The 10,605-nt window shown below is 41.9% G+C and overlaps 1 protein-coding gene across 1 annotated transcript in view; it reads right to left on the reverse strand.

The window, feature by feature from the left end:
* LOC126237420 (allergen Cr-PI-like) overlaps positions 1-7,613 on the reverse strand; it is a 123,816-nt gene extending 116,203 nt beyond the window's left edge. The window contains exon 1 of the mRNA XM_049947528.1: positions 7,435-7,613. Within this exon, the coding sequence (XP_049803485.1) occupies positions 7,435-7,507 (73 nt within the window). The 5' untranslated portion in view covers positions 7,508-7,613. The remainder of the gene's footprint in view (positions 1-7,434) is intronic.
* Between the last annotated feature and the right edge of the window lie 2,992 nt (positions 7,614-10,605).

Raw genomic sequence — 10,605 nt, forward strand, 5'->3', positions numbered from 1 at the left:
CTCTCTCGTGCTTTTACTTTTCCTAAAGGCAAACTGATCGTCATCTAACAGATCCTCAATTTTCTTTTCCATTCTTCTGTATATTATTCTTGTAAGCAACTTAGATGGTATGTCACCAGGCTCATACATTCTATATACCAACGTGAATAGTCGTTTTGTTGCCACTTCCCAAAAGATTTTAGAAATTCTGATGGAATGCTATCGATCCCTTCTGCCTTATTTGATCTTAAATCCTCCAAAGCTCTCTTAAATTCTGATTCTAATACTGGATCCCATATCTCTTCTAAATCGACTCTTATTTCTTCTTCTATCACGTCAGACAAAACTTCCCCCTTATAGAGGTCATCAATGTGATCTTTCCAGCTATCTGCTCTCTTCTCTGCATTTAACGTGGATTTCCAGTTGGACCCTTAATGTTACCACCCGAGCTTTTAATTTCATCGAAGATTGTTTTGGCTTTAGTATATGCCGAGTCAGTCCTTCCGACCAACAATTCCTTTTTGATTTCATCACATTTTTCACGCAGCCATTTCGTCTTAGTTTACCTGCACTTCCTATTTATTTCATTCTCAGCGATTGTATTTCTGTATTCCTGAATTTCCCTGAACATTTTTGTACTTCCTTCTTTCATCGATCAGCTGAAGTATGTCACCTGTTACCCATGGTTTCTTCGCAGTTACCTTTTTTGTACCAGTGTTTTACTTTCCAAGATCCGTGATTGCCAACTTCTGTAAGTGCACTTTTTAGAAATTTCCATTACTCTTCAACTGTTCTACATACTGAGCTATTCCTTAGTGCTGTATCTGTAGGCTTAGAGAACTTCTTGCGTATTTCGTCATTCCTTAGTACCTCCGTATCCAACCTCTTAGAGTATTGACTCTTCCTGAGTAATGTCTTAAACTTCAACCTACTCTTCATCACCACTACATTGTGATCTGAGTCTACGTCCACTCCTGGGTACGCCTTACAATCCAGTATCTGATTTCGGAATCTCTGCCTGACTACGATGTAATCCAAATGAAATCTTCCGGATCACCTGGCCTTTCCCAAGTATACCTCCTCCTGTTGTGATTCTTGGTCGGAGTATTCGCTATTACTAGCTGAAATTTATTACAGAACTCAATTATTCTTTCTCCTCTCTCATTCCTTGTTCCAATCCCGTATTGTCCTGTAATCTTTACTTCTACTCCTTCCCGTACAACTCCATTCTAGTCCTCCATGGCTATTAGATTTCTATCTCCCTTTACGTACTGTATTACACTTTCAGAATCCTCATATACTTTCTCTGCCTCTTCATCTTCAGCTTGCGACGTCAGCATATATCAATGAATTGTCGTTGTCGGTGTTTGTTTGCTGCCGATTCTGGTAAAAACAACCGTGTCACTGAACTGTTCACAGCAACACACTCTCTGCCGTACCCTCTTATTAGTAACGAATCCCACTCCCCCACACGCGCTATACCATTTTCTGCTGCTGTTGATATAACCTTATACTCATCTGACCATAAATCTTTGTCTTCTTTCCGCTCCACTTCACTGACTCCTATTATATTTAGATTGAACCTTTGCATTTCTCTTTTCAAATTTTCTAGTCATCCTACCATGTCAAGTTTCTGACATTCCACGTCCCCACCCGTAGAACCTTATCCTTTCGTTAGTTATTCAATCTTTTTCTTATGGTCACCTACCGCTCGTCAGTCCCCTCCCGGATATCCCAATGGGGGACTATTCCGCAATCTTTGTTCCATACAAGGAAATAATACTAATACGCTTAGTGATCAAATTTTCATCTGCCGGTATTAGAGGAATAAGTCCACTTATTTTCATGCGAAACACAACATGGCATACCGCTGCCCTCATCGGGAAGAGCACACGTTGGATAATCGGTTTATAGTTTTCCCTCCCGTTGCGGTCACATGACGAACCATCAGGAATGTAACATTATCACATTGTTGAACGAATGGTTCAAATGGCTCTGAGCACTATGGGACTCAACTGCTGAGGTCATAAGTCCCCTAGAACTTAGAACTACTTAAACCTAACTAACCTAAGGACATCACACACATCCATGCCCGAGGCAGGATTCGAACCTGCGACCGTAGCGATCGCGCGGTTCCAAACTGTAGCGCCTAGAACCGCTCGGCCACTCCGGCCGGCATTGTTGAACGTTTTATCTCCAATTAAAATGCACAAGTAAGAATCTTTTGTGTGCAGTAGATATGAACAACGTAAGAAACTGAGAGTTAAAGTATAATAAAACCAGAATTTCGACAGAAGAACAAGTTCTGATTTAATCAGTAAAATAATAAACAAAAACTTGATTGTAGTAGTCATGGCTGTGGAATGAAATGAAATGAGCGTATGGCGTTGTTGGCTGGGAGGCCCCAGCCGGGGAAGTTCTCACATTCTCTGAGATTAGCACTGTCATCAGCGAGCTTTATAATTGATGTTGATATCCACCCCGTGTTTTCATCCCGCCTCCGAAATTTTCTTTTGTTTCCTCGTTGTTTTTTCGATGTGTAGATTGAACAGTAGATGTAAAGGATTTTTTCCTCGTCTTAAACACTTTTTAATGCGTGATCATCATTTTTGGTCCTCTCACGTCTTGTTTCTCTTAGACATTGTATACTATACGTCTTTTCCTGACAGTTTATCCCTACGTTTCTGAGAATTTCGAATTTCTCACATTTTCGAACGCTTCTTCTGGGTCTACAATCCCTCACTTTGATTTTTCTTCGTTCTTCCTTCCATTATCAAACGTAACGTGAGAACTGCCTCTCTGTTGTCTTTATCTTTCCCAAAGTCAAATTAATCGGCATTTAACGGACACAGACGCCATCAGCTATTCTCGCATAAACTCTAGTCCGTGAGAAACCAAAGCGACTGCTGTTGATGCTTTCGACGTATCACTCAGAAGTAGTGATTAGTCAAAAAGGCCATCATAAATCTTTTTTATAATTCTACAAAGGGAGGCGTAGACATCGCAGAACAAACATTACAGTACAAAGAGAGGATCAAGAAGATGACGTACGTAGGTCTTCTACACCCTCACTGATGTATCAGCAATAAATGCATATTCAATCTTCCTTATCTGCTTTCCAAATTGGAAAAAGAATTTGCTAGTTTTTCTCACTAACCTATGTCCTGAACTAATAACGCCTCATGCAGACAAACGGCCCGAAATTTGTGTGGGTTTCGGAAGTCAGTAAGAATGGCAATGGAACGCATCACCGAACGGAAGCTTAGCTGCACTATGGAAGCTTGACCATCAACAGCAGAGCCAGGAACTCTTGGATCGTTTAACCTATGCTGCCAAGGAACTGCGTCTAAAACGATCAAGTAAACTCGGGAAAATCAACTGTTACCTGGTCTCAGTGCTGCAAACACGTCTGTGGAAAACCCAGCAAGAAGACAGTGTTGTGTGAAAAATGTGTTTCACAGTGAGATAGTAAATTGCGTTTGCTTCATGGAGTGGACTGATATTAAATAGTTGATTTATATAAGAGAACACAGCTATGAACGTTACTGAAGAAAATTATACAACGTGAATTTTATGATTTTCGATTTTTTTCAAATCATAATTTAATATTTTATCATGCAGTACCGGTACACAGTAACAATGTCTAAGCAGATTTAAGTGTGCCCACTGTTATCAGAAGTAAATGAACTTGCATTACGACAAATTAAATTGACACTTTCCTTCTCGGTAACAAAAATAACATTTCTAATGCTACGGTTAATATCTTTCGTTGAGAGAGTTTCGGCTTACTAGGCAATGAACAAACGTCTCAAAAATGATATCGACAAGAAGTGCAAAATGGCTAAGCAGGCATGGCTAGAGGACAAATGTAAGGATGTAGAGGCTTACCTCACTAGGGGTAAGATAGATACTGCCCACAGGAAAATCAAAGAGACCTTTGGAGAAAAGAGAGCCACTTGTATGAATATCAAGAGCTCAGATGGAAACCAAGTTCAAAGCAAAGAAGGAAAAGCAGAAAGGTGGAAGGAGTATATAGAGGGTTTATACAAGGGCGATGTACTTGAGGACAATATTATGGAAATGGAAGAGGCTGTAGATGAAGATGAAATGCGAGATATGATACTGCGTGAAGAGTTTGACAGAGCACTGAAAGACCTGAGTCGAAACAAGGCCCTGGGAGTAGACAACATTCCATTAGAACTACTGACGGCCTTGGGAGAGCCAGTCCTGACAAAACTCTACCACCTGCTGAGCAAGATGTACAAGACAGGCGAAATACCCTCAGACGTCAAGAAGAATATAATAAATCCAATCCCAAAGAAAGCAGGTGTTGACAGATGTGAAAATTACCGAACTATCAGTTTAATAAGTCACAGCTGCAAAATACTAACGCGAATTATTTACAGACGAATGGAAAAACTGGTAGAAGCGGACCTCGGGGAAGATCAGTTTGGATTCCGTAGAAATGTTGGAACACGTGAGGCAATACTGACATTACGCTTTTCTTAGAAGAAAGATTAAGGAAAGGCAAACCTACGTTTCTAGCATTTGTAGACTTAGATGGTTCAAATGGCTCTGAGCACTATGGGACTCAACATCTTAGGTCATAAGTCCCCTAGAACTTAGAACTACTTAAACCTAACTAACCTAAGGACATCACACACACCCATGCCCGAGGCAGGATTCGAACCTGCGACCGTAGCAGTCCCGCGGTTCCGGACTGCAGCGCCAGAACCGCACGGCCACCGCGGCCGGCTGTAGACTTAGAGAAAGCTTTTGACAATGTTGACTGGAATACTCTCTTTCAAATTCTGAAGGTGGCAGGGGTAAAATACAGGGAGCGAAAGGCTATTTACAATTTGTACAGAAACCAGATGGCAGTTATAAGAGTCGAGGGGCATGAAAGGGAAGCAGTGGTTGGGAAGGGAGTGAGACAGGGTTGTAGCCTCTCCCCGATGTTATTCAATCTGTATATTGAGCAAGCAGTAAAGGAAACAAAAGAGAAATTTGGAGTAGGTATTAATATCCATGGAGAAGATACAAAAACTTTGAGGTTCGCCGATGACATTGTAATTCTGTCAGAGACTCCAAAGGATTTGGAAGAGCAGTTGAACGGAATGGACAGTGTCTTGAAAGGAGGATATAAGATGAACATCAACAAAAGTAAAACGAGGATAATGGAATGTAGTCGAATTAAGTCGGGTGATACTGAGGGAATTAGATTAGGAAATGAGACACTTAAAGTAGTAAAGGAGTTTTGCTATTTGGGGAGCAAAATAACTGATGATGGTCGAAGTAGAGAGGATATAAAATGTAGACTGGCAATGGCAAAGAAAGCGTTTCTGAAGAAGAGAAATTTGTTAACATCGAGTATAGATTTAAGTGTCAGGAAGTCATTTCTGAAAGTATTTGTGTGGAGTGTAGCCATGTATGGAAGTGAAACATGGACAATAAATAGTTTGGACAAGAAGAGAATAGAAGCTTTCGAAATGTGGTGCTACAGAAGAATGTTAAAGATTAGGTGGGTAGATCACATAACTAATGAGGAGGTACTGAATAGGATTGGGGAGAAGAGGAGTTTGTGGCACAACTTGACTAGAAGAAGGGATCGGTTGGTAGGACATGTCCTGAGGCATCAAGGGATCACAAATTTAGCATTGGAGGGCAGCGTGGAGGGTAAAAATCGTAGAGGGAGACCAAGAGATGAATACACTAAGCAGATTCAGAAGGATGTAGGTTGCAGTAGGTACTGGGAGATGAAGGAGCTTGCACGGGATAGATTAGCATGGAGAGCTGCATCAAACCAGTCTCAGGACTGAAGACCACAACAACAACAGGCAATCAACCGAATTTAAAGGACTATCTTTGTCAAAAATAGTACAGTACTGGCGAAAAAAAATGAAAAACATCGAGATGAGGTAGAAAGGCTGAATAAATGCCATCGTTGCCGGTGCAGTGGTAACGTAATTAGAAATGACAAAGCTACACAGTAAATAAAGGGGGCAAAGTAGAATTACATAACACTGAACCTCATGCAACAGTGTGAGTGTATGTGAGGGTGGGCTGGGGGGGTGGGGGCGAAGATCAGTTCGAACATTCAGCCGAGGAAGGGATGTTATATGGTGAAAGAATGTAACAGCCTATATAAGAATAGTCGAATTAAACCAGATGATGCTGAGGGAATTAGATCAGGAAATGAAAGACGTAAAGTAGTAGATGAGTTTTGCTATTCGGGGAGCAAAATAACTGATGATGGTGGAAGTAGAGAGGATATAAAATGTAGACTGGCAATGACAAGGAAAGCGTTTCTGAAGAAGAGAAATTTGTTAACATTGAGTATAGATTTAGGTGTCAGGAAGTCATTTCTGAAAGTATTTGTATGTAGTGTAGCCATGTATGGAAGTGAAACATGGACGATAAATAGTTTGGACAAGAAGAGAATAGAAGCTTTTGAAATGCTGAAATGCTGAAGATAAAATGGGTAGATCACATAACTAATGAGGAGGTATTGAATAGAATTGGGGACAAGATGAATTTGTGGCACAACTTGACTAGAAGAATGGATCGATCGGTAGGACTCGTTTTGAGGCATCAGGGGATCATCAGTTTTGTATTGGAGGGAATCGCAGAGGGTAAAAATTGAAGAGGGAGGCCAAGGCATGAATACGCTAAACAGATTCAGAAGGATGTAGCTTGCAGTAGTTACTCGGAGATGAAGGAGCTTTCACAGGATCGAGTATCACGTAGAGCTGCATCAAACCTGTCTTCGGACTGAACACCACAATAGCGCTAAAGAATTTAAATTAAACTGACATTCACAACAAGTTAATACGAGACTACTGAAGAGTAGCATGTAAAGCTATTTCACTGTTAAAGTGATGCAGAAACACGTTAAAAAGTAAAATAATTGACAACTGTTAAATGAAATACGTAAGATGAATTAATATCAGTAGTATGAGTAAGTTGTCTTACTGTAGGGAAGAGGTACACATTATATGAAACAGAATATGCGGATCACACAGAAAACCACAATAAAATAATTAAAGTCCGATGATGGCCTTGTAACCGAAAACAAGATAACTAAATAGTTGAGTACTATGGAACATTCATAATGTGATTTTAGTTTATAATTGTGGGGTTATTCTACCAACAAGCGACCGAAGAACCAGTTAAAGTGATTTTTATCATGCCTGGACCATAAATGAATTATAGATTTTTTGCTCCCTTGTTTAGTAGAAGGTAGGGACTTTCAACAGATTTCGTATTCCGCAGAGAAGGTAGCTCTGTGGCTTCTGCCTCCAGACAGCAACCTCTTTGTCACGACAGTGTCGCAACTTGTGACGTCAGAGGCCACTTATCGAACTGCAGTCCACAGGAGCAAAACAGTCGGACGATGGCGGCCACTGATAGTGGAGGTGGTGACAGCAGGGTACGGGGACTGAGACAGAGACTCACCTTCCGGGTTGGGCGCCGCAGCTGCGGCGGCCACGACGGCCAGCAGGATGCACAGCGCCGCCGCGGTCCTCATGTCTGCGCGTGGCCGGACGTGAGGGAGTGACGTGCGGCGTTGCAGCCTTAAGTAGGCGAGGGCGCGAGATAAATCGCTGGCGTCAGCCGCTCGCGCGCAACGCCTGGGCGCTAGTGCGGGCTCGCCGGCGTGGCGACGAGCCAGCTGCTGCTCCCCACCACTCCCCTCATCGCGCGCCTCGCTCTGACCCTGACCCTCACCATCAGCTGCGGGCTGTGGGCCACTGCACGCCCGAACGCCCACCAATCTGCGGCCAAGCGCCGCTGTATCAACTGTTCACTCTGACGAGACACCCGGCGCAGTAGCTGACCGATATTCACTTCTTTTCGGTCGCTGCTAACTTTAGGTTTCAACCCTATTTTCAAGCACACGACAGAAAACGATGGATCGACATCTAACCAGCATGGATTCAAATAATACACAGTGCATCCCAGTTTCATTAAAACTGCGGCTATCAAAAATAAAAGTCATTGATTATGTGAACAAAATCACTCTATTAGTCTCCCCCTGAATCAATACACAGCTACAACGTCTTAAAAGTCTTTTGAAGCAGACCCTACAGCATATTTTTGGAACTGCATTTAGTACTGCAGTATAATTTCGCTGGATGTCCTCAGTTCAATCGTAACGGTGTCCCTTATTGCTTGCTTCCAATTCCAAACAAAGCAGGTGTGAAAATTATCGAACTATCCGTTGAATAAGTCACGGCTGCTAAATACTAACACAAATTCTTTACAGAAGAATGGGAATACAGGAAGAAGCCAACCTCGACGAAGATCAGTTTGGATTTCAGAGAAATCTAAGAAGACGCGAGACAATACAGTTGTACGACTTGTCATAGAAGATAGTTTAAGGAAAGACAAACCTACGTTTAGAGCATTTGTAAACTTGGAGACAGGTTTTGACAACGTTAACTGGAATACTCCCATTCAAATTCTAAAGGTGGCAAGGGAAAAGTACAGGGGACGGAAGACTATTTACTGTTTGTAAAGAAACCAGGTGGCAAGTATAAGAATCGAGGGGCATGAAAGGGAAGCAGTGTTTGAGAAGGGGTTGAGACAGGGTTGTAGCCTATACACAGTGTTGTTAAATCTGTATATTGAGCAAGCAGTGAAGGAAACAAAAGTGAAATTTGGAGTAGGAATCCAAGATCAGGGAGAAGAAATAAAAACCTTTACGTTTGACGATGACACTGTACTTCTGTCAGAGACGGCAAAGTACTTGGAAGAGCAGTTGAACGATATGGTCAGTAACTTGAAGGGAGGATATAAGATGAACGTTAACAAAAGCAAAACGAGGGTAATGGAAAGTAGTCTAATCAAATCAGGTGATGTTGAGGGAACTAGATTAGGAATTGAGACAGTTAAAGTAGTAGGTTAGTTTTGCTACTTGGACAGGAAGATAGCTGATGATGTTTGAATTGCGAGGATATAAAATGTAGACAGACAATAGCAAGAAAAACGTTTCTGAAGAAGAGAAATTTGTAAACATCGAAAATAAATTTAGGTGTCAGGATGTCTTTCCTAAAAATATTTGTATGGAGTGCAGTCATGCACGGAAGTCAAGCATTAGACAAGAAGAGAATAGAAGCTTTTGAAATATGGTGCTACAGAAGAAATGGCTGAAGATTAAATGGATAGGTCACGTCGTTAATGAGGTACTGTATATAGTTGGGAAGAAGAGAAATTTGTGGCACAACCTGACTACAATAAGGGTTCGATTGGTAGCACACATTCTGAGACATCAAGGGATCACCAGTTTAGTACTGGAGGGAAGTGGGGAGGAGTAAAATCGTAGAGCGAGACACAGAGATGAATACAATAAGCAGATTCAGGAGGATGTAGGTTGCAGTAATTACTCGGAGATGAAGAGGCTTGCACTGGATGGAGTGGCATTGAGGACTGCATCAAACCAGTCTTAGGACTGAAGACAACAACAAGAAGATTCCTAGCTTCAAGCCGGGGAACAACCAGAAGTTGGCTGGGGCCAGATCCGGCGTATATGGAGGGTGATCTAGGGCTGTTATCCATTTGCTGGGAAATAAATGACAATCTTCGCTTTGTGAACTAGGTAACTGTCGTGGAGGAACCTGGCTCTCAATGTTTGGGTCGAATTCAACGAATTCTCGCCCACAACGGATGGAGAAAGCTTGATGTTGCCTCACTGCTCCACCGCCTTTTTCTGACCAATATCAGACTCCTACCGCTACATCTGCGGTTAGGACGCCTGCTGTATTTCAACCATCCATACAGCTGCTGTAGAAACTTGGAGGATCGTAACGCCACAAATCGCCACGAGACAGCATTGCAGTTTGGAATTTCACACAAGCAGTCGCAACGGAACTGGTACACTCTGTGTACCGTTCATGCGAAACGCAACTGTCTCTTTATTCGCCCGACGAAATGAGTGCTATGAACAGAAAATCTCAGGTTGATTCAACATTTCCAAATTTTTAGGAGGCTTTTGGCACAGTTCCTCACAAGCGGCGTCCAATCAAACAGCATGTTTATGGAGTAGCCTCCGAATCGTGCGACTCGATTCGTAGACTCCTGTCAGAAACGTCACTGTTCGTACTGAAACGAAAGTGATATCTGCTGTTCCTCAAGGAAATGTTATAGACTCTGCTGTTCTCTTAGCTATACAAACGATTTAGGGTACAAACTGAGCAGCCGTCTTACAGTGTTTGCAGATGACGTTTCTGTGTATAGCCTGGTATAGTCATAAGAAGGTCAAAATGAACTGAGAAATGTTTCAGACAAGGTGCTTGGATGATGCGAGAAAGTAAGATTTGACCTTAAACAATAAACAGCCTCTGATCTTATACATGAATACAAAACAAAATGGCGATGAATTTCAGTTATACGATAAATCAAACAAACATATAAGTTATTGATTCAGCTAAATAACTAAGAACGATTGCGAACAACGTAAATCTGTCCCATCACAAGCAAAATGTTGTGGGGAAGTCGAACTAAAGACGGCTTTTCATTGCCAGGTACACATGTACAAGATATAACAAAGCTTCTGGAGGGACTGTCTACTCTGCGGCTTTTAATCCTCTTCAGCAATATTGGTAGCAGTATGGGATTTTTTTCTTT

The sequence above is a fragment of the Schistocerca nitens genome, chromosome 2 (assembly GCF_023898315.1).
Source record: "Schistocerca nitens isolate TAMUIC-IGC-003100 chromosome 2, iqSchNite1.1, whole genome shotgun sequence".
In the NCBI taxonomy this organism is placed as follows: domain Eukaryota; kingdom Metazoa; phylum Arthropoda; class Insecta; order Orthoptera; family Acrididae; genus Schistocerca; species Schistocerca nitens.